This window comes from Garra rufa, chromosome 18 (genome assembly GCF_049309525.1).
Source record: "Garra rufa chromosome 18, GarRuf1.0, whole genome shotgun sequence".
Classification (NCBI taxonomy): Eukaryota; Metazoa; Chordata; class Actinopteri; order Cypriniformes; family Cyprinidae; genus Garra; species Garra rufa.
The window spans coordinates 15,824,624-15,849,599 of record NC_133378.1 but is presented as its reverse complement, the minus strand read 5'-3'; the positions used below and the strand labels follow the sequence as shown (position 1 = coordinate 15,849,599).

General features: G+C 40.8%; 1 protein-coding gene across 1 annotated transcript in view; it reads left to right on the top strand.

Moving 5' to 3' along the window:
• Positions 1-20,688, top strand: part of emilin3b (elastin microfibril interfacer 3b) — a 36,503-nt gene extending 15,815 nt beyond the window's left edge. Inside the window, exons 2-5 of the mRNA XM_073823364.1 lie at positions 15,890-16,012; positions 16,541-16,851; positions 17,011-17,543; positions 18,919-20,688. Of these exons, the coding sequence (XP_073679465.1) occupies positions 15,890-16,012; positions 16,541-16,851; positions 17,011-17,543; positions 18,919-20,220 (2,269 nt within the window). The 3' untranslated portion in view covers positions 20,221-20,688. The remainder of the gene's footprint in view (positions 1-15,889; positions 16,013-16,540; positions 16,852-17,010; positions 17,544-18,918) is intronic.
• Positions 20,689-24,976: the final 4,288 nt, after the last annotated feature.

The following is a 24,976-nucleotide window of genomic DNA, read 5'->3' as shown; positions in this document are numbered from 1 at the left end:
CAAAGCATCTTTTTTTTACACCATTTTTTTAAAATCGATACACAGTGTTGGGGGTAATGTACGGAGCCCCTAAGGGGACGTCAGAGTAAAAAAAATCTAAAGTTTAGTTTCATGTGCTCACTTGAAACTTTCATGTGCTCACGCGAAAACCTTCATGTACAGAATTTTTTTTAAAGTTTAGTTTCATGTGCTCACGTGAAACTTTCACGTGCGCACACGATAGTTTCACGTGCGCACGCGATAGTTTCACGTGCTCACGCGAAACTATAAGTTACTATAGAGAAAGTTTCACGTGCGCACGCGAAACTATAGAGAAAGTTTCACGTGCGCACGCGAAACTATAGAGAAAGTTTCACGTGCGCACGCGATAGTTTCACGTGAGCACGCGAAACTAAACTTTATTTAATTTTTGCTCCACGTCCCCTTAGGGGCTCCGTAGTAATGCAAGTTACATAATGAGATTAATATTTTTTACGTGAAGTGAAGTAATGCATTACTTTTTAATTTACAATTTAACTTTTAGTTACATTTTCAAATAAAAGGTGCTCTTTACTGTATGTATACACTAAATGTAAACATGTATTTTACTCATCTCACTGAATACACTGCAAAAAAAATATTTTCTTACTTATTTGTCTTGCTTCCAGCCAAAATATCTAAAAATTCTTAAATTAAGAAGGATTTTCTAGACGAGTAAAAATTATTTTCTTGTTTTCAGAAAAAAAAACAAGTCAAAATTAAAAGCTTTTGCTTATAACAAGCAAAATAATGGAGTAAGCAAAAAAGTCTTATTTCAAACAGAAAACTAGATACTTTTTCTTACTACATTGGCAGATTGTTTTGCTTGTTTTAAGCAAAAACCAGTTTTATGAACCAATATTTTTGCTGCTGACCTCAGATGATCCAATTCAACCATACTAATAAAGAAAAATTACTGTAGGTTAGTTAACATTTAACATGGCTTTTTTTTATTGCTGAAGAGTGTTGAACTTTCTTCTGTATTCATCTGTACAGAAGTGAAATTACTTTTCCTTCAGCCTGAGGCTTATTCATTTCCCTTTTTGGTGTGAATGGGCTTTTACATTTGCTAACAACAATGTTTTATATTAAAAACAAACAAGCAAACCCTGCCCAGATTTAAAAAGTAATGCAAAAGTAACAAAACACATTACTTTCCAGTCTCAACAGTCTCACATATTGACACTTGGTCACTTTTTGACGCCCTTAGCATCATTTTTCAACGTTCAGGGTCCTCCGTTTCTTTAAATAAGAAACCCTTGACATCAAAATGCTGACTCAAACGACATTGAGAATTGTATTGTCATGATTAAATTATATTGAATTATATTGAGTAATAATATTGCCATTATTGCATGTTGTGGTGTGATTTTTTTTTTTTTATCTATACAGTTATAACAGTTTTATTTACATTACACTATTACACATTTATAAGAATGTAACCCAATCCCTGCCCCTAAACATACCATCAATAAAACACAAGATATAACAGGCAGACAGAACTACAGTCACAATTTATTCAAAAAAGTATTAATATTCCAAGTTTTCCGAGGCAAAACGATTGATTTCTGAGAGGAATAGACGCGTTCGATTACAATATTAAGTGAAATATTTGGTATCTCTAATTGCTGGAAGTGGTGTAGCTTCCAGCCAATCAGATTGCATCTTTCCAGTTTGAGAAAGCACTTGTCAGTTTTGTCATGAAGCTATGACATTCTGCTTTATCTAATGTGCGTAGACAGCATCTGTGACACATCTGTTGACACAAAAAAAATTATTGTGATTCACTGTGTATGTGTACACATAACACATACAAACTGTTGAACTGAATGAGAAATGTTTATAGTTATGTAATTATAATAGAAGCTGAACATACAAGCAGACATTCCCACAAATAAATGTTTATAATACACAACTCTTGCAATGCATTTGAAGTTTATCCAGCTTTTACAAATGACACATCTACTTAGCATTAGACTGCTGTGGTTCACTTGCCAACCCTGTGTGGGCTGTAAATTACGTCCAGTATCTCACCTCACCAACTGAAAAAAAAAACTTACTTTAGTTGTTATTATACAACTTCCCATTCACATAATGCTTTTTTTGGTGATGAAAGACAGTGTACTTCTAAGCACTGAATGTATTAAGACCATATGTGACCCTGGACCACAAAACCACAAGTATATTTGCAGCAATAGCCAAAATACTAGTGATGGGGACAAGACTGCCTATGCCGAGTCCGAGTCAAGACTGAGTCTTTGAAGGGTCGAGACCGAGTCGAGACAGAGTCCGTAGGTTTTCAAATACAGTCGAGTCCGAGTCAAGACCGAGTCTTTGAGGAAGCAAGTCCGAGTCGAGACCGAGTCTTTAATGAGTCGAGACCGCATTGAGACCGATCAAAAAAAAAAGAGCAGATTTTCATGATTTACTTACATTTAACATCACCCAAGTATGATATTCAGCCATTAAATTCACAAAGGGTAGAGTGGGGATTGTTGGCTATAGGAGCAGTCTAGCTGGCACACTTGTCTACCAAACTTTTTCTCAGAATAATATTTTAAGACTAGGGAGCTCAGCTGGAGTCAAAATTTAGTAGGCCTATGGCATGATGTCAACATTTGATTAAAGTTGAAGGTGTTGCATTTTGATACTAATAACAGCAATATATAAATAACTTATAAACAGTTACATCATACAATTTACAATGTTCCAAAATCGTACTCATTACATACTGTATTTTAACAGTCTACAGCCTTCAACCAGCTCCAGAAGAAGCTGATGCACCAGTGTGTGAGGTTTGGACAAACATTGTATCAATATCTTTCAAAGCCTTAGCTGCGCAGCATAGCACCATGGGATATATTTAATTTATTATTAGGCCTATTATTATTATTATTATTATTATTATTATACGAAAGTTTGTAATAGTTAATATTTTAGACTATATACCATGACATGTTCACATTTAAAAACATGGGGAAAATGGTCTCGTTGTCTCGGTCTAAAATTACGAGTCCACCTCCTTCCAATGAAGGTCGAGACCGAGTCAAGACCGAGTATTTTTGCTTTCAAGTCCGAGACGAGACCGAGTAAGCAAAAAATGGTCTCGAGACCGGTCAACACTAATGTACACTGTATAGGTCAAAATGATTTTTCTTTTATGCCAAAAAATCATTAGGTTATTAAGATTTTGTTCCATGTAGATATTTATTTCCTACAGTAAATATATCAAAAATAGATTTTTGATTAGCAATATGTATTGCTAAGAACTTCATTTGGACAACTTTATAGGCGATTTTCTCAATATTTAGATTTTTTTGCACCCTCAGATTTGCAAACTGTTGTATCTCAGCCAATTTGTCACGCCAGGCCAGCAGAGGGAGCCCTTACCCCCACTGACTGTTGCTGCTCCCTCTGCTGCCTCTATGGTTACTTCCTGTTTATCAGACATAAAAGCCAGCTCATCACACACACACATCGCGAAGTATTGTTTTGCTCCAGCGGACTCTACCAAGCGTTTTCCTTTGCTCTCAGGTTTCCTAGTCTCCTTGTTGTTCCCTAGCCATAGTTCTGTTTTTGTTTTCCCAGTCTTAGTCTTAGTTTTCTAGTTTCTTGTTTTCATTTCATTGTTTCATTTGGACTGCCCACCTGGATTTTGACCCACTCTTGTTTATTGGATTACGCTATTGGATTGTCTTCGCTGTTCATGTTTGCTGGTGTTTTCGACCCTGTCTGTCTGACTACGATCTGCTTAATAAAGCCTTGCATTTGGATCCTCACTCTTGGTCGTCCCGTTTGTGACAGAATACTTCGCCACACCCGGATCCAGCGGCTTTACTCACCACCAGCATCACAACATGGACCCAGTCGACCAACTTCTGCTCCTCAGACAAGGAGATCTCCCCATCAAGGAATATGTTCAACGTTTCAGTGAGTTGTTGCATAAAGTATCATTTTTTGATGAGGTATACTTTAAGGACTTATTCCGTATGGGGCTGAATGAACCAACAAGATCAATGTTGCCTGGGGGGAAATCCTTATGCTCACTGAAGGATTATATGAACTATGCACTGTCGTTATGCGGCTCTCCATGTACTGTGGGTATTCTAGTTGAGCCCCAGCACAAGATGTCTGCTAGCTTCAAGCCACAGCACAAGATGTCTGCTAGCTTCGAGCCACAGCACAAGATGTCTGCTAGCTTCGAGCCACAGCACAGGACGTCTGCTAGCTTCGAGCCACAGCACAAGATGTCTACTAGCCCAGAGCCAAAGCACAAGATGTCTGCTAGTTCAAAGCCTGTTCATAAGATGTCTGCCTTTCAGGAGCCCCTTCACAAGATGGCTACCTTCCCTAAACCTGTTCACAAAATGGCCGCCTTTCCCGAATCAGCTTTCGGAATGACCATCCTTCCTGAGTCCGCATTCAAGATGGTCACCCGATTGGACCCAGCTCACAAGAAATCTACCACGTCTGACTTCTCTCACAAGATGGCTGCCACCCCAAGGCCCGATCACAAGATGGCCGCCATCCCCAAGCCTGTTCACAAGATGGCTGCCACCCCCAAGCCAGTTCACAAGATGGCCGCCGTCCCAAAGCCTGCTTCCAAGATGGCTGTCCTTTCCGAGTCAGCTCATAAGATGGCCGCCTTTCCTGAGACTGCACCCAAGATGGCCGCCCTTCCTGATCCTGTTCGCAAAATGGCCGCTCTTCCAGACCCTGCTCACAAGATGGCCGCCGTTCCAAAGCACGTTCATAAGATGGCTTCCGTTCCTGAGTTCCCGGTCAGAATGGCCACCACGCCAGAGCCTGCTGCAAAGATGGCCGCCACGCCAGAGCCTGCTGCTAAGATGGTCGCCACGCCAGAGCCTGCTGCTAAGATGGCCGCCATGCCAGAGCCTGCTGCAAAGAGGGCCGCCACGCCAGAGCCTGCACCCAAGATGACCGCCACGCCCGTGCTGGCACACAAAATGGCCGCCATACCTGAGGCTGTTATTAACAGGGTGGCTACAGCGTCAGACTCTCACCCTTCCAGGACGTATCAGAGACTAATGTCTAGCTTGGAGGACCCACCACTGCTGTCAGCTCGTTCGGCTGGTCCCTTACTGTCAGCCGAGCCAACGTCTGCTCACCCCACATCAGCCAAGCCAGCGTCTGCTAGCGCCACGTCAACCAAGCCAGCGTCTGCTCACGCCACGTCAACCAAGCCATCGCCTGTGAACGTCATATCTGCTTCTCTCGAACCTGCACCAGCTGCCGTTCCTACCAAGTCAAGTCAAGTTACAGCTGCTGTCCCTGCCGAGTCAAGTCACGTCACAGTCACTGTCCCTGCCAGGACAAGTCAAGATACAGCTGCTGTTCCTGTCAGGCCAAGTCAAGCAGCTGTTCCCTCCGAGCCAAGCCAAGCCACAGCTGTCCCTCTCACGCCAAATCAAGTCACTGCTGCTCTTGTCATGACGAGTCAGGTCATAGCTACTTCTTCACTGCCAAGTCACATCTCCCCTGAGCATCCAGAGCCTTCACTCCCAAGCCATGCAGAGCCAACGCTCCCAAGCCATGCAGAGCCAACGCTCCCAAGCCATGCAGAGCCAACGCTCCCAAGCCATGCAGAGCCAACGCTCCCAAGCCATGCAGAGCCAACGCTCCCAAGCCATGCAGAGCCAACGCTGCCAAGCCATGCAGAACCAACGCTCCCAAGTCACACAGAGCCAACGCTCCCAAGCCCCACGCCCAATGACCCGGAGGGCATTCCTCTGCCAACTGTGTTACCTGTTATGGCTATCGCCATTTTGAGTGTGTGGGCTGCACACTGCGCCCCAGTTGCCTCTTCGGCCCATGAGTCTGCCCACAAGTTTGTTCTGGAGACCTCATCTACAGGCATGTCCGCTGCGCCTATACCTCTTTCGGAGGTGGCGTACATAGCGGAACTTCACGCTCTGCCCGCTCCGCCAAGGCTTCACGCTCTGCCCGCTCCGCCAAGGCTTCACGCTCTGCCCGCTCCGCCAAGGCTTCACGCCCTGCCCGCTCCGCCAAGGCTTCACGCCCTGCCCGCTCCGCCAAGGCTTCACGCTCTGCCCGCTCCGCCAAGGCTTCACGCTCTGCCCGCTCCGCCAAGGCTTCACGCTCTGCCCGCTCCGCCAAGGCTTCACGCTCTGCCCGCTCCGCCAAGGCTTCACGCTCTGCCCGCTCCGCCAAGGCTTCACGCTCTGCCCGCTCCGCCAAGGCTTCACGCTCTGCCCGCTCAGCCAAGGCTTCACGCTCTGCCCGCATCGCCTGTGCTCCCTGCTCTGCCAGCACCGCCAGTGCTCCCTGCTCTGCCAGCACCGCCAGGGTTCCCTGCTATATCTGCTCCGCCAGGACTCCTTGCTCTACCTGCTCCGCCAAGGTTCCTTGCTCTGCCTGTTCCGCCAAGACTCCTTGCTCTGTCTGCTCCGCCAAGGTCCCTTGCTCTGTCTGCCCCGCCAAGACTCCCTGCTCTGCCTGCACCGCCTAGGTTCCCTGTCATCTCTGTCTTGGCGTCTGGGGCCGTTCCAGAAGTCTCTGTCTGCCCAGGAACTGCCACGAAAGTCGTTCCTGAAGTTCTCGTCTGCCTGGTCACGGCTATGGAGGCCACGTTCTCCCATGAACTCTCTACTTCTCTCCTTGCTCTGTCTGCCTCCTCTATCTCTGTTCTCCCCAGGTCCCAGTCCATAATGCGGCCTCCTGTTCCGCCCTGGAGGGCTTCTACGCCTCCTGTTCCGCCCTGGAGGGCCCCTGCGCCTCCTGTTCTGCCCTGGAGGGCTCCTGCGCCTCCTGTTCCGCCCTGGAGGGCTCCTGCGCCTCCTGATTCGCCCTGGAGGGCTCCTGCGCCTCCTGCTCCGCCCTGGAGGGCTCCTGCGCCTCCTGTTCTGCCCTGGAGGGCTCCTGCGCCTCCTGTTCCGCCCTGGAGGGCTCCTGCGCCTCCTGATTCGCCCTGGAGGGCTCCTGTGCCTCCTGCTCCGCCCTGGAGGGCTCCTGCGCCTTCTGCTCCGCCCTGGAGGGTTCCTGCGCCTCCTGCTCCGCCCTGGAGGGCTCCTGCGCCTCCTGCTCTGCCCTGGAGGGCCGCTCCGCCTCCTGCTCCGCCCTGGAGGGTTCCTAAACCCCTTGCTCCGCCTTCGGCTCCGCCCTGGAGGGCTTCTACGCTTCCTGCTCTGCCCCGGAGGGTCGCTAAGCCTCCTGCTCCGCCCTGGAGGGCTCCTAAGACTCTTGCTCCACCTCAAAGGACTGCTCTGCCTCCAGCCCTGCCCTGGAGGGCTCCTGAATCTCCTGCCCTGCTCTGGAGGGCCTTTGCCCAACCTGTTCTGCCTCAGTCTCCTGGCCCCCCCACCGCTCCCCTGGACTGTTTCCTCCTGTTGTTTTTTGGAGCGTCTGGAAGCCGCTCCTTGGGGGGGGGCTATGTCACGCCAGGCCAGCAGAGGGAGCCCTTACCCCCACTGACTGTTGCTGCTCCCTCTGCTGCCTCTATGGTTACTTCCTGTTTATCAGACATAAAAGCCAGCTCATCACACACACACATCGCGAAGTATTGTTTTGCTCCAGCGGACTCTACCAAGCGTTTTCCTTTGCTCTCAGGTTTCCTAGTCTCCTTGTTGTTCCCTAGCCATAGTTCTGTTTTTGTTTTCCCAGTCTTAGTCTTAGTTTTCTAGTTTCTTGTTTTCATTTCATTGTTTCATTTGGACTGCCCACCTGGATTTTGACCCACTCTTGTTTATTGGATTACGCTATTGGATTGTCTTCGCTGTTCATGTTTGCTGGTGTTTTCGACCCTGTCTGTCTGACTACGATCTGCTTAATAAAGCCTTGCATTTGGATCCTCACTCTTGGTCGTCCCGTTTGTGACACAATTATTGTCCTATCCTAACAAACCATACATCAAAACTTATTTATTCAGCTTTCAGATGAGGCATGAATCTCAATCTCAAGAAATTGACCCTTATGACTGGTTTTGTGGTCCAGGGTCATAAACGCTGGTGTACTTCAACCACTGCAATTATGTCAGTAACACACAAGGAGATAATATCTGGAGAAAGCTGACCATTATATATATTTGTGCATAAAACAGACCTTTATGAAAACTCTCATCCGGATTTACAAATTCTTCATAAACGTCCGATTTGGTAGTTAAACGTGTATGTAATTGAATTATATTTACGTCTGGGTAAATCGGCTTGTTAAGTCTGACATCATGCGCCACCTCCTCCGTGACTTCCAGTTCAGATTACATGAGAAAACAACAAACAGTGCTTATTATACATTCACAATGTGGTAATACTACCAAATAAATTAAAATCCTAAACCTCCTTAAAGCCAGACAATGAAAATGTAAATACAAATAAATTAATATAAAAATTATTTGTGTTTGGGATGCTGTGAGTAAGGAGACTGTAGTGTACACTGCAAGTTTAAAAAAATGTAGCTTAAATGTTTAATATGAATAAACAGTGCTCATAAATGGCTGTTGAGATAAGTAAAATGAGTTGAGGCTTGGACCCAGAAACAACATTAGTTGGTGCATTTGTTAGACACAATATCACTGCAGTTTCCAAAAAATAAATAAATAAATAAAAATTAACTTGAGGCAGTAAAACTCCTACATATTTTATACGTTTTCCCACAAAGTATGTTTTACAGTTTGATATCTATGGGTTTTCATAGCCATTAGGTCTGTTCAGTAGCTCACGCAGTACAGAGATGTTCTTGAGAGGTGAAGAGCTCTGGTTCAAATCCTGTGTAACTATGGTTAAACAAACGAGTTCAAATCTACACACAAGGAAGATTTAAATGGCATCAACAAATGCGTTGTTATATCAGTTTTGAATTTGTTAACACTATCAGGTAGGTTTAGGGTTGGGTTTGGTGTGAGGCCCAATGTCAATTCAACATCTATTGTCAAAGCCAAAACCAAAATCCAACTTTAAGTCAACGTCAAATTGATGCAGCCCAATTTTCATTCTCAACCAAAACACAACGTCTGCCTGGCGTTGGGGTGCAGCATCAACCTTATGTTATTTTGATGTCTGGTGCCTGCTGGGAAGAACATGTAGTATAGCAAGCCGTTGTGACTTTTATTCCTTCTAGGGATATGACTTCTTGATATCAGCAATTATATTTTCTCTAGTTAAAATGGTAATTGTTGATATCAAGAATCTAATTGTTGATATCAAAAATTCAGTTGTTGATATCTGTAATTGTTTTTTCACTAGTGAAATGTCTTTATAGACTGCCATTCAAAATCAATTGTTGATATCAACAATTCAGTTCTTACTAGTAAAAACCTTTATTTTTATATCAGCAACCATGTGGTTACTAGTAAAAATTAATGTTCTTGATATCAAAAATGCAATTGTTGATATCAACAACCGGGAGCGGGAGGGTAATTTTTGATATCAAGAATCTAATTGTCGATATCACGAATGTAATTGTTGATATCAGAAATTACATTCTTGTATCAAGAACTACAATTATTGATATCAACAATTACATTCTTGATATCAACAATATATATTTTTACTAGTAACCACATGGTTGCTGATATCAAAAATAAAGGTTTTTACTAGCAAGAACTGAATTGTTGATATCAACAATTGATTTTGAGTGGCAGTCTATGGAGACATTTCACTAGTGAAAATACAATTACAGATATCAATGACTGAATTTTTGATATCAACAATTAGATTCTTGATATCAACAATTACCATTTTAACTAGTGAAAATATAATTGTTGATATCAAGAATTAACATTGTTACTAGTGAAAACTGAATTGTTGATATCAAAAATAGCAATTGTCACTAGTGGAAATCTAATTGCTGATATCAAGAATGAACATTTTCACTAGTGAAAACTGAATTGTTGATATCAAGAAGTCATATCCTGAGATGGAATAAAAGTCAAAACGGCTTGCCATACTAGTAGGGCCCTTCACTGGTGACAATCCTAAGCTTAACATCAATATATTCGAAAGTTGACTTGATATTAACATCTACTATGATATAAATACACATTTGTAAAGATCCTTATTGGCAGCAAAAAGGTGTTGTTATTGCATCTACCAACAGGGCCTATAACTGAAACATGCTGATCAGCCTATGATATCCCTGGTGAAAAAAACAGCTAAAACCAGCCTAGGCTTGTTGGCTGGTTTTAGCTGGTCATAGCTGGAAGGCAGGCTGGTTTTAGAGGGGTTTTGGCCACTTTTCCAGCCTGGCCAGGCTGGTCAGGCTGGTCTTAGTTGGTCAGGCTGGGAAACCACCAGCTAAAACCAGCCTGGCCAGCCTGGCCAGGCTGGGAGACCAGCTTAAACCAGCTACTTCCAGCTTAAACCAGCTAAGACCAGCCAACCAGCCTAGGCTGGTATTTGTCACGATCTGGGCTGGGGTTTTCCCTCAGCCACCTGAGGTCGCTGTTCCCTGCACTGCACTTCCTAATTGTTATCACCTGTCTTTGTCATCAGCACTCATCACATCCACAGCTGTTCACAATCACCATTGTCTTTATAATCTCCACTCTCCCACTACCCTGTTTAGTCTGCATTGTTTTCCTGTATGCTGTATTGGTATGTGTGTCTCTGTGTGCCGGATCCCTGCTCTTGATCGTGTTCCCTGTTTTGTGTTGCCCAGTTCTAGTTGTGTTGTGCCGTGTTGGCCTTTTGGTTTTGTTTTGTTCTGTCTATTTGTGTTTATTTAATTAAATATATCTTCCCCTGCATTTTGGACCCAGACTTCGTGTTTACCGTGACAGTATTAGCTGTTTTTTTCAGCAGGGATCTCAGTTTCCCCATCCAGGAAAGCAAAATGGCAATTTAAACAAATGTGCAGTTATAAACAGCTTCATGGTAGGATAAGTGCCATAGACAAAGTGTCCTGTAGACATGTTTCCTGTTCATTTATTTTCATGGTAATTGACGCCTTGCCATAGATGCATTCCATAGTGATTAGGCTGAAAATAACTGATCCATTTGACATCTATTTCTGCATGTGTCTTTGAGGTCAAATTAGCAGGAGTGAAAGTCCATTTATATTACTTCTCTGAACTCTGGCTATTCTGGCGGACGGATACAGTATCTGAGTATAAATGTGTCCCATTGTTCAAAAGCTCCTCTTTCTTCAGTTAATGGATCCTAAAAGGCCTCCATGCATCGTATCTCCATATTTATACTGTCAGTAGCCCCATCCTTTCAAGAGAGACTCTTTCAGACATGACCAATGACTGAACCCAGTGACCGATGAAAGATTGCCTCCATTAGTGTAAGTGAAAGAGTGGATGAGATAGAGAGAACAATGCAAAAATGGGGGGAGATATTTATATGAAGAACAAGGGGGAATTTCTGGCACAACTCCATCTCACGACTGTAAGCTTTAAGTGCCATTAAAAGCTTTTGACATGCCTGTGCATTACTCAAGGGTGACTGGAGGTCATTTTAAACAATGCCGGCCATTTATATTTAGATTATGAAAATCCACATCCAAATCCTGAGCTACATGATGGTCTAAAGCAATTTGTGTGGCTTCGTAGTTATGCGGCTCGCATGTAGGCAGTTGGAGCAAGTCTGGTCCATTTTGCAGCTTATTCTGGCCAATAACTGTACACTTAGGCAAGAAGAGACTTTGTGACTGCCATGTACAATTACCAACCAACACTTGGTTATATGAAACAGATTATAACAGTAATATATATGTGTTGCCTTACACATGCCTCTCAAATACATGGCATACAGGTTTGTAGACCTAATTATCAGGAATTACACTCTTAAAAATAAAGGCGCTTCACGATGCCATAGAAGAACCTTTTTTTGTCTAAATGGTTCCATAAAGAACCTTTAACATCTGAAGAACCTTTCTGTTTAACAAAAGTTTCTTTGTGGCGACAGAAGGTTCTTCAGATTAGAAAAAAGGTAAGAAAGATATGGTTCTTTGTCTGAATGGTTCTTTGTGGAACCAAAAATGGTTCTTCTATAGCATCGCTGTGAAGAACCCTTTAAAGCACCTTTATTTTTAATTGAGTAGGTCCATATGTAGTAGTGATTGCTTGACAGTTATGGTTGTGAATATTTACTAGCTACTAAGTGACACAAACTTGAGTAACGTCTTTGACATTTAAAACCACAAACCTCATAAAATCCAATGATTAGATGGATAAAACCATCCACTTTCAGACTCCCAGAAACTGTGTTGCTTTCAGGTAATCTGATTGGAGTTTGCTATATTCATTAGTTCTGTCCAGCTTTATTTGCAATATGCATCAAATGGCTGAAACTAGTCGATCTTCAAGTGGTGTACCTCAGGTGTATGTACTGAGACCCCTCAAATCCATTTGTCACTGCATCTCATGAGATGAAGACATAGCAGCTGAAAGATGTCTCCAACAGCCTCAATAGCCTCTTTACACCCTTCCTCTGACAGATGAACACCAGTTTCCTCATGCTGTGTGGTCTTTGTGGTTTGGGAGATCAGCCTGCACAGCTAATATTCATCTTTCATATGCAACACAGATCACAGGCTCTGTTTAACACATCACAGGAGGCTCTTAGATCACTTTACATGCCTGACAATGTGTTAATTTGTCTTTTCACAAGTCACGATACGGTAATTCGAGCAGTGTCGCTAGTTCTTTGTTCCATGCAAACAAATGCAAATGTATGGAATACTTGTAAAGTACCTTTTGCTGCAGTCACTGATAGAAATTTAAGCAATGCTTGCAACTTCGACACGTCTAACACGAACACACACTTCATGTGTGTCACATTCCTCTTGTTCTTCCTGTGGGCATGATTTCACATTGATTGAGTCGACTCATGCAGATATGGTTGAATTGGGTAATGTATACATGGGAAACATTTGGACACCTGGACTCATTTTGCTTGACTACACAGCTTGTCCTTTTTCTTCCAAGTGTGTGCTTACCTGACAAACAAATGCTGAATGCCTAAGTCTGTTTTTCGTTACTCGCAGGCAGAAATTCTAGATCTTCTGCATGTAGTTATTTGCGTTCCCTTCATTTTCAGTGTTTTCAGAGATCTGTTTAATGCCACCTAAAACAGAAGGCAAGTCACAGGGGTCATTTCTGAGAAATACTGTATTATTCACACAATACAATTGTAATGAGTAATTTCTTGTAATAAAAAAATGGGTTTGTTAAAATAAAACTTTGGCCTCTTACAGTGGCTGTTCCATAAATGGTGTAAAATTAAATGCACAGTTGTGTAATGCAATTTTTGGGCCCTTTATAGACCCATCAGTTGACCAGATGTTAAAAAAGCAATTATTCACAGAAAAGTTTGGAACAGTAAGATTGGTAATGTTTTAAATAACTGCTTTTTATTCATCAAGGAATGCTGAAAAAGTATCACTGGTTCCAGAAAATATTAAGCAGCACAGCTGTTTCCTCCATTGATAATAAATCAGATTTCTAAAGGATCAAGTGACACTGAAGTCTGGAGTAATTCTTCTGAAAATTCAGTCACCACAGGAATAGAAAATCATTATTTAAAACTATAATATTTCACAATATTACATCAAATAAATAGAACCTTGATGGTCATAATAAGACATAAAAAAAAATACTGAACCCAATCTTTTAATAGTGTACATTTTTAAAGATTCTTCAGGCTGCTTTAAGATAGCAATGTGAAGACACATTAGACACACTCCTACCAAATTACACTCTTAAAACTAAAGGTGCTTCACGATGCCATAGAAGAACCTTTTTATTTAAATGGTTCCATAAAGAACCTTTAACATCTGAAGAACCTTTCACTAAAAGTTCTTTGTGGCAAAAGAAGGTTCTTCAGATTATAAAAAGATAAGAAAGGGATGTTTTTTTAACGAACCTTTGACTGAATGGTTCTTTGTGGAACAAAAAATGGTTTTTCTGTGGCATCGCTATGAAGAACCTTTTAAAGCACCTTTATTTTTAAGAGTGTAGTTCACTGGCCACACTTGTAATTAGATTCATTAATGTCAGGGGTCACTACACCTGAACTCAGAACAGATTGAAGCGCTGTAACAGTCCAGATCTCTCAAGCAGAACCGCTGCTGAACAGCAGGACTTTGAGTTTTGCTGGAAAATGCCAACTTCACTACAGCAACGCATGACTGCTCTTCAATCACATACTCTTCTTTCTATGAACACTCTGTGCATTAAGACACATGTACAGTGCATATTTATGGGCAAATGTGAGTTTCTGTGTGTTATTTATGTGTTACTTCAACAAAACTGTGCTTGTTTTATAGCATTAGCCATAAATCAGTTCTCAACAGCTGTGTAATTACTGTATAATGTGGCTCTGAATTTGAGTCCCTTGGTATGAGTTAGTAAACAAGCATATATGGCAGATTATCATATTATTATTATTATTATTATTATTATTATTATTAAGCTGATATGCATTTCAGTGGTTAAGAGGAAGGGCACGATGCAATCAGGTATAGAATACACATGATGTAATACACATGACATAATATACTTAATGATAAAAAAATGCAATCTAAGTAGAGCTGCAAAAATAATCTGTAGTTAAAGGAGAAGTTCACTTTCAGAACAAAAATGTACAGATAATTTACTCAACCCCTTGTCATCCAAGATGTTCATGTCTTTCTTTCTTCAGTTGATAAGAAATTATGTTTTTTGAGGAATACTTTTCAGGAATTATCTCCATATAGTGGACTTCAATGGTGCCCACGAATTTGAACTTCCAAAATGCAGCTTCAAAGGGCTCTAAACGATCCCAGTCAAGGAAGAAGGGTCTTATCTAGAAAAAAAAAAAAAAAAAAAATCAGTCATTTTCTAAACAAATTGACAATTGATATACTTTTTAACCTCAAATGCTTGTCTTGGATAGCTCTGCATGAACTCTGTGTATTCCGGTTCAAGACAGTTAGGGTATGTTGAAAAACTCTCATCTAATTTTCTCCTCCAACTTCAAAATCATCCTACATTGCTGCAGAAGTACCAACCCAGAGTGTACAAAGTGATCATGCAAAGAAGATCAAAATATAAATTTACCTTTAAAAAAAAAAGAAGGGTAAAACAGCGATGCAGGGCGATTTTTAAGTTGGAGAAGAACATGAGTTGGGAGTTTTTCGACATACCATAACTGTCTTGAACTGGAATACACAGAGTTCATGCAGCGCTAGACAAAGACAAGCATTTGAGGTTAAAAAGTATATCAATTGTAATTTATTTTAGAAATTGACCTATCGTTTCACTAGATAAGACCCTTCTTCCTCAGATGGGATTGTTTAGAGCGATTTGAAGCTGCATTTAAACTGCATTTTGGAAGTTCAAACTCAGAGACACCATAGAAGTCCACTATATGGAGAGAAATCCTGAAATGTTTTCCTTTAAAAAACATAATTTCTTTACAACTGAAGAAAGAAAGACATGAACATCTTGAATGACAAGGGGGTGAGAAAATTATCTGTAATTTTTTTTGTAACTTTTTCTAGATCATGAAGCATACTATTGTTTCACATGTTACTTTTCTACGTAGTCTCTCTCTGTTCTGTTGTTTCTTGTTGTGCGAACTCTCGTCAGTTGCTATAGCTGCACTTCAGATGAAAAAGTTTGAACGGATGTGAGTGAATGTGTTTTTAGTGAACACTGATGGCAGGTTCAGCTTGGACTGTGCAACTGGTGAACTGATTTAATGCTTATTGTTTTATTGATTTAATGCTTTAATGAATCATTTGCTGCTTTTTTTAGGTTTTCAGATGTTAAATGTTAAATGTTTGCCGGGTGATTGCACTTTTACATTTATAAGTGAAAAAATACACGATTCCATCATGAAACCAGTAACCCTGCTAATAAGATCTCATCTTTTCAGACTTTGATATTTGCTTGTCTCTTTCCTCATAATAGGAACTTCTGTGCCTACGTAGTCCAGAAGAACGTCACCTGTATAATGCAAGATGGAGTGGCCACGTATGTCAAACCAGAGTACACTACCAAGTGCATATGGGGACAGAAATGTCCTGTGCTCATGTAAGTCAAGCACTATGAATCTTGAATGGAATAACGTGGAGTGATTTTAGTGTCAAAACAAAATTTAGATCCAAATTGGAGTTTCAAACTTCGTTAAAAAACAGCAAATGATTTATGTTAGAAGCTATTTTGCAATTGATACACTGACTGATACCATTTGCAGTGTTATTTGGTGTTTGAAGCAGTCGAGCACTTTTTATTGTGTCCTTGAGTTGCCCTCTAGTGGCAGCTCAGAAAACTGTTAATTGTCAAGCACCACATTCAGAGAGCAGAAGCACATGATAGGAAGTGACATCTGTATATAAATGTGTGAGATACTCAAACTGCATTTCCATCTGAAATATGGAAGTATGTGCTTTTAAACTGCATAATAGGCTGCATCATTACTGTCATGCCTGAATGTCAGTGAATAAACTCCTGAAGCTAAACTCCACACTGATTTAATTCTAACTGATGTACACAGGGCGAATGGATGGTGAAGTGTGAAGTTCATTCTGCTTGTGACATTCAGTGTGTTTTTCTCTGCAGGTATCGGACACTCTTTAAACCACAGTACAAAGTCGGTTATAAAACCATCACTGAACTGGAGTGGCGTTGTTGCCCAGGTTATTCTGGTGAGAATTGCGGCGAGGGGACGACTTCTGACCAGGACGCCATGATGCCACCCTTCCGAGGCTCCTTCCCTCGGCCTGGGGTGAAGGGTTACCCCAGGGGTCATCCCAATATCCCTATATCAGGGCTGGAGCCTGGTAAACCATTCCCCTTTCCTGGAGGTCACCCTGACAACAAACCCATCCCTAGTGGATTCCTGCCACCAGAAACTACGAAAACAGGTTATGGTAAGTGCAATAGGTCACCATTAACAATTTGACTGTGAACACTACCATTAATATTAACACTAGGGTAAAGTATAAATGTTGACAATTAAAAAAAAAAAATCTCAATGACAATGTAACACATTCACATATTCATGATTCTCTGATGGAACTTCTACTAAGGTCCGAAGGCGGGAGTCTCTGGTGAACGTTTGGACCGCATTGAAGAAAACCTTCGTAAACTCTCTCAAGATCTGGAAACCTTGAACGGCTTGGTGACTGGCATGGAGGGACGTCTGCGGGTTTCTCTTCGTGAGGACACCAAAAAAATGCTGACCACTTTGCTCGGTGGCAACCCACGGCTGTTGGATACTTCTGTGGGCTTCGGGCTGATCCCAGAGGGCACACCAAATGGCTTAGATGGCGAAGAGACCCTCCCTGGTTTTGGAGAGTTGGTGGGAAGGGTGATGGAGGTCAAAGATGAGCTGAAGGCCAAGAGCAACATGCTGGATGAGATCCATGGGATGGTGATGGGACACGATGGCCAGCTGAAGAAGCTGATAGACACTGCTACAGGGAAACCCATCCCTGGAGATCAGCGACATCTAGAGGAACTAATGGACTCCAGATTGGCAGGGATGAGGACGGAGGTCCTAGATGGCTTTGAGAGGAGACTGACGGGTCTGGAGAGCCACTGTGATGAGAGAATCGGTCAGGTGAGTTGTTCGCCGTTCACTAAACTTCATGCCAAGAACTAGTCAGACCATTGTGCATTATGACTCAGATTAAAATAATCATAGATTAATAAATATAGATTCAAAATTCATGTTATTTTTTATTTAGTACTGATCTGAACAAGATATTTCATGTAAGAGGTTTAGGCTACATATAGTCCACAAGAGAAAATAATAGTTGAAATTAAAAAGATGACCCTGTTCAAATGAGCCACAGTTGTGTTTTACTTGTTTAGTGATAGTTGGTGATTAAACTGCCCGCTGTTGTTTAGAAAATTTCTTCAGGTCCTACAAATTCTTTGGTATTTTAGCATTTTTGTGTATTTGAACCCTTTCCAACATTGACAGTTTTTCACTCTGAGGACAAATTGAGGGACTCATATGCAACTATTACAGGAGGTTCAAAAGCTCACTGATCACTTCAGTAGGAAAAACAATGCATTAAAAGAGAGGGGTGTAAACTTTTGAACAGAATGAAGATGTGTGCATTTTTCTTATTTTGCCTAAATATCATATTTGTTTTATTTAGTACTGCCCTTCAGAAGCTACATAAAATACTTTCATGTTTCCTAGAAGACAAAATAAGTAAAATTTACCCTGATATTCAAATTCAAAAAGTTTTCACCCCCTCCCCGGCTCTTGATGCATTTTGTTTCCTACTGTAGCATCAGTGAGTGTTTGAACCTTCTGTAATAGTTGAATATTGTCCCTCAGTTGTCCTCAGTGTGAAAAGATGGATCTCAAAATCATACAGTCATTGTTGGAAAGGGTTCAAATACACAAAAATGCTGAAAAACCAAAGAATTTGTGGGACCTGAAGGATTTTTGTTAAAGAACAGCAGGCAGTTTAACTGTTCAGGACAAACAAGGGACTCATGAACAACTATCACTAAACAAAGAAAAAAAAAACACAGCTGTGGATCATGCCATTACCAAAACAGTATTAGGCACCAAGGTGTATGTAAACTTTTAAATGGGGTCATTTTTATTAACTGAACTATTATTTTCTTTTGTGGACTATATGTAAAAATATTTTATGTAAAATACCTTTTCAGGTCAGTACCAAATGAAAAATAACATGCATTTTGTATGATATCTCTGATTTTGGTAAAATAGTTAACATTTTGCAGATTCTGCAAGGTGTATGTAAACTTTTGACCTCAATCGTAAGTAGATTATGTTATATTAAATTGGGATTTATTCATTCTAAATGAATCGCTAAATAACTCTTTCATTTCACATTGGAATTAAGCAAAATATACCAAAACGTTGAGAGAGTGCATCATTATCTATGATACAGTTGATTCACCTAATCCTTCCAGTTCTTAAAATAATGTTTCCTGTGTCCTGTCAATAGGTTCAACAGCAATGTCACAAAGAGCACCTAACAGGTCAAGAACAGATCCAACTCTCGCTGGACGGCCGTGAGACAGGCTTGAGGAAAGAGCTAGGTGAACTACAGGCACAGATACAGGGTCTGACAGTGACCGAGAGCTGCTGCGGCGAGATAAACAGCCTCACCCAGAGGATGTTCCAGCTGGAGGACTCAATTACGGGCCTGACTGAGTCCCAGAGGCAGCTACAGGTGGACCTGACTGACCAGACACTCCACATCGAGACCCTACTGGAGACCCGGCTGGTGGACATGGAGGGCAGAATGAATGCCTCTGAACATGGACACCAAGATGGGCTAGGGCCTGGGTTCAGCTCCCTGGATGGGTTTAAGACTTTGTTGGACGACAAGCTAAAGACATTGGAGCGACGTTTGTTTGTAGCAGTTGAGGAATTGAGCAATGCCACGGCACCGGCGCTGCTTGAGGGGCAAGTGGTGCCGGCACTAGAGACGGAGATCGACAGCATCCGGAGGAGAGTGGAGGCTGACTTAGATGGAATGCTGAAGCAGATGTCCATTCTTGAGCTCCTCTGCACCTCTGCATGCTCCCCTGCCTCTAGCCCAGAGACGGCCCTCATCCAAACTGACGTAGAGGACTGTAAGGAAACAGAAAAGAAGATGCTTGACCGCCTGGATGTTCATTCAAGAAAACTGGACTATCTCAACAGCACCTTGCAGGGTATCCTAACACAGCTATCCCAGGAGGACCTAGAGGGCTCCATCCAGGGGGAAATCACACTCCTGAAGATTAACGTCAACTCTGTCAACCGTACCTTGAAGGGGCTACGTGATTCGGTCAGCCTGTTTGCTCGAGAAGTCGGCCAGGCGAATACCACCTGGCAGGAACGGGAAAACCGACTGGTCACGCAGGTGCAGGGCATCTCGGATCTGGTGGAACGACAAGCATCTATGCTTGGAGCCGGGGAGCGGAGGCTGATCCAGCTGAAGGCGGAGCTCCAGGGATTGCGGAGGAAGTTAGCCGGAGAACTGCAGGGTTGTCGCACCACAACGCAGGGAATGCAACAGGAGGTGATAGGGGTGGAAAGTCGAATCACCCAAGTTGAAGGACAGTGTGGAAGCCTAGGAGAGCTGGCCGATGACCTCGAGAGAATCCGCAGTGAGCTAGAAAGACATTCGGACAGCTTCCTGGCGCAGGTCAACGGGACGCTAACGAGCCATTCTGAGCAGCTTGTCCAACTGAAGGACGGTCTTAAAGACTGCATGAGCAAAACGGACCCCGCAAGACTGCGGGGTGACGGTCAGTAGTCGTAACCATACAGAGAAACCCCAAGGCCTGAGGTTGTACAAATTGGCAATATTTTTGTTCCCTCAACAGGGCATTTTGTCTTCTATTTCTTTGTTTTAAGCCTTTATATCGATTTAACTTGAGTTTTGTTAACTTATATGAAGAATGTTCAACTGCATTATTATACATTTTTGACGATTTGTTAAATGAAGTAACAAACAAGCAAAAAAAAAAAAAAGGAAAGCGAATGTTATGACACTACTAAGCTGCTACGGGTTTCTAATGGCAAGTACTGTTCACTACCTTCTCATCTCAGTATCCGAGTCATCTCCTGATTTTATTTACTGTATTATAACAGGAACGAAGCTACACATTTTTATAAAAAGTTTGATGTGTGTGAAATAGCTTGAAAAATATATATTTCGCATTATCAAAATGTTTTCTAAGAAGATTATAATTTTTCATTAATAAAAGTGGGTTGTGTGAAAGTTTGTCAAGTATTTCCTTTAGTATTCTGTTAGGATTGTGCATCATTTGTGGAAGTTCCACTTATGACCACCCAGTGTCATCAAGAACTCAAACAAACCAATGAAACTAAGAGTACACAACCTGAAATAGGTGTGTCAGATACAGCAGACATACAAAATGTTAGGGGCTGAGGGTGCTATTCGAAACATGACACTATACGGTGCAGCAAGGATGATGAGGAACAGAGACAAAGATCCTTTTTGCAGCAGTTTGGTCAAATAAAATGAAAACATCCTCAAAAGCACAGGAGAAACAAAAGGTAGTGTAAGAGCTTGCATTGAACTAAGACAAATAACATCAACAATAACCAACAAACTCAAACACAGGGTAATATATACGCAGGTAAATGAGGAACTAAACAAGAGACAGGTGAGGAACATAATCAGTAGCCAAATGAAAAAATGAAAACATACTTTATGCATTCGAAGGCTTAGGCAGCTGGCTTGTTTTCCACAAAGGTTCCTCCCAAAACTGATTTCGTACAGACTTTTGAGGGAGCATAATATTTTAATGATCTATGACAAAACAGAGAGAGCTAAGCAACTACTACAGTACAAATATCTCACTAGAAATAATGTCAAATGTGGAAAAAGTTGGTAAAAAAATGAAACTGACAACGAATCGCAATTTACAGCCTATACTGCATCCTCATTTTACAGTATTTTTACAGGCACTACACTGTAAAAAAATAACCTATAGAATCTACTCAATAAAATTGAGGTAACAATTTGCACTCAGTTTGATTGGGTAGATTCTATACTATATATTTGAGTAAAAAATACCTACATTTAACAGCTACGACTAACTAAAAAAAAGTAGGTAAAGTCTAAGTAATATTTTTGAATACTAATTAGCTATAAAGATTGAGTAATATTAACTCTATTTTAGTAGGCAACAGTTCATCTACTAAATTGTTATTTATAATAATTAGCCAATATAAATAATTACACATTATTTATTCCGGAAAGGTTGAAGTTACCTAAAAAAAATGGTCAGACTCAGGACATTGCATTTTACTTTTTATTAACCAAATAACAAACATTTCTTCTTTAAACAAATGTATTAATGCATGTTCAAAAGAATCCTCTTACAATCAATTTAAGTGAAATACAACTTTCTATCACTGATGTTACATAAAACCTCTTAAACGCTTCCCATTAAAAAAAATTAATAATAATGTCTTCACGCATGTCAGAATATGTGCTAAAAACAATAATCTTAAATGCTGTCCCACGTTTTGTCATTTCAAACTATATAAAAACTGACTTGACGTCATTTGTTAAAACAAAGGCTACAACACTTGAAAAATGAGAGGCTGGGTCCTCCTGAATCATGCATCATCAGCATCTTCATCATTTGATTTGTGTGGGCCTCAAGTTCATCCTCCTGTTAGAAAGAAAAAACAAGAAGCATATAATTTATTTATTTTTAACATTTGTTTAAGCATATTAACATGTTCCAGTAAAATTGTTTTCTTTGTGATTCTACATTGCTAGCATGATGCCATTCTAATGTTTTGTTGAGGTGTCTTTTTTATAAAAGTGGGCCATGATATGCTCCAATACAAAAAACTGGATTAATCCCCCAAAATTTATTGTCAAGGATAATTTATTCTCACATGTAATTCGTAAAGAAAATTGAACTCCCCCTTATGTTGTTTTGCAAATTATAAGACTTTTGTTCATCTTCAAAACACAAATGGCAATAGTTACATATTTCTATATTATTATATTTACATATAATAAATAAAATCTGAGATTTCTGTCCCTACACTGAAATTCTATTCACCCATAACTGAGACTTTAAAAAGTTCATAAAGAGATTGTAAAATAAATCTATGTGAGTTGAGTGGTTTAATCCAAGTCTCATAAAGAGGCCTGATGAATTTATATGAACTTCATATATTGATATGATGTAATTATAGGCTTTGTTTTCGTAAATGGAAGCTCAAACTTGTTTACCTGACGAGTGAGAACCAATGAGGTTTGTTCTCATGCATCAAGCAAGTAGGGCTGAGCTTATTTATATGTTGGCTGATGAATGTAAATGTATAAATAAAAGCCTAAATTAAATCTGTGTATCACTTAAAACTATTGTGCTTCTTCAGAAGACTTGGATTAATCTTAATCTGCTCAAAGTACTTATTTTTAATGATCTTTTCATGAACTTCTTGAAGCATGAAGAGATTTGGATGAGTAGACTTTCATTTGATGGACAGAAATCAGTCAGTATTCATTCAAAAATATATATTAATTTGTGTACTAAAGACTAACTAAAATATTATGGGTTTGGAACAACATGACATCAAGTAAATTTTCACTTTTGGGTGAATTATCGCTAAAATGTACTGCCAAACAAAACAAACATATAGTGAGTGTTTTAAACTGGACTGGTTGATCAGATAAATCACAGTAATTGATATTAGAAATAAAACAATGGCATCTGGGCAACATTTTGTGTATCTGTCTGATCAATAACATACCTGACGATCTTGAAAGAGCTCTTCTTGGTCTTCCCCAGGATACTCAATGAGGCAACATACACTGTCCTTTTTCCATAATACTTTGGAACTATAAAGAGATGGAATTTAGTTGTTAGAATTTAGTTTTCAAAAAGTTCATATTGCAATGTGTCTGCAACCTCAAGATCACTCTAACACATAACTCAAAGTGAATTGACAAAATATATAAAACTCAAGATAACATAAGATCACATAATGAATATAAAATGCATTAAAGGTTGTATCAGCGATTTCTAGCCTAAAACATAAAGTGTCAAATTCGGCTGACCTTTCATCACGATCCGCTCGCTGCCTGCCCCATAAATTGTCTGTGAAAAAACCGCGTCTCTCTGGTCAGCCTAGGGTCCGAGATATGCCAAAAAAAACAATCGGCACTACCAACCTTTCCACACATAAACAAACAGTGTTCCAACCAATCAGCGTCAGGGGTTTGGTGTTGTGGCCTTTCGTTCCGCCTCCCTCACGTCCCAGCACCAGTAGGAAAGTCCACAACACCAAACCCCTGACGCTGATTGGTTGGAACAGTGAGTACGTTTACATGGACAACAATATTCCGATTTTAACGCGATTAAGTCAATACTCTGATTAAGAAGCAACCATGTAAACTGATATTTTTGATTAATTTAATCCGACTAAAGTCATAATCTGAGTAAACACAAATCGAATTAAGACAGGTGGAGTATTCCTATTTTAGTCGCATTATGGAAGACATGTACACACCTTAATCAGACTATTCCCCTTGTGTAGGACTTTTCGCCCCATTTTGTGACAGGATACACACTAATGCTGCGTTCCAGGCAGGTTTTTGAGCTCGTAAATCACGTGTTCAAACCACGACTCAGGACTTTGTAGCGTTCCAGGCAAGTCACGCCAAGCATTTATTATTTTTATAGTATTAATAATTTGATTGCAACGTTATATTGTCCTAAACTCTATTTTTCCACCGTGTGCCACTAAAAACCGCACCCCTAGAGGCTCTATTGTTGTTTCACGGGCTATGTCACGTCAGAACTCGGAACTGGGAGTACGTCGTCGATCTAGTACGAGTTCACGGTGGGAATTCACGGGTTTGAGTGCCGTTCCAGTGCACTTTCACGGGTAGAAGTTTGGAAAAACACGGGTAACGGCTGGAACGCGGCATAACGCTCTCAGTTGGTCGCGCTTTGGTTTCATTTTTATTTATTTATTTTTTGCTACAACATGGGCTTAATCAATGCTCATTGCTGATAAATAGCCTAGTTTATCATAATTTTTACTTTTATGGAAACGTTTTTAACATTCAACCCCCTTTTTCATTAGTATTATTTGTAAGTATTTATTTTAATTTTGTGAACGGGATTTCCGCTATTGGAATGTCTTAGGATGCTTTTTACTTTTACTTTCGAATTCATGATCTTGGTTTTGCTTGCATATATAAGGCTACACCTATCAATTTTAAGATTAAAACAAATTCTTAAAAGATGGATTTGTTATTTTTAATTAAACAGCATAACAAAAATAAATTAAAACTGCTGTAATGGTCTGAGTGGGGATCGAACCCGGGTCTGCGGTGTTGCTAGCAGCAGTTCTTACTGAATGAGCTATGTCAGTGATTGGTGGCCCAAGAGCAGAGGAGGAACAAAAATAATCCACAAAGTATGAGTTCCAAAAATAAGACAGTCTTTACTGAAGAGAAATTGACAACAAAAAAGGAGAGGCAATAACTCTCTACAGCCAGGGTTGAAAAA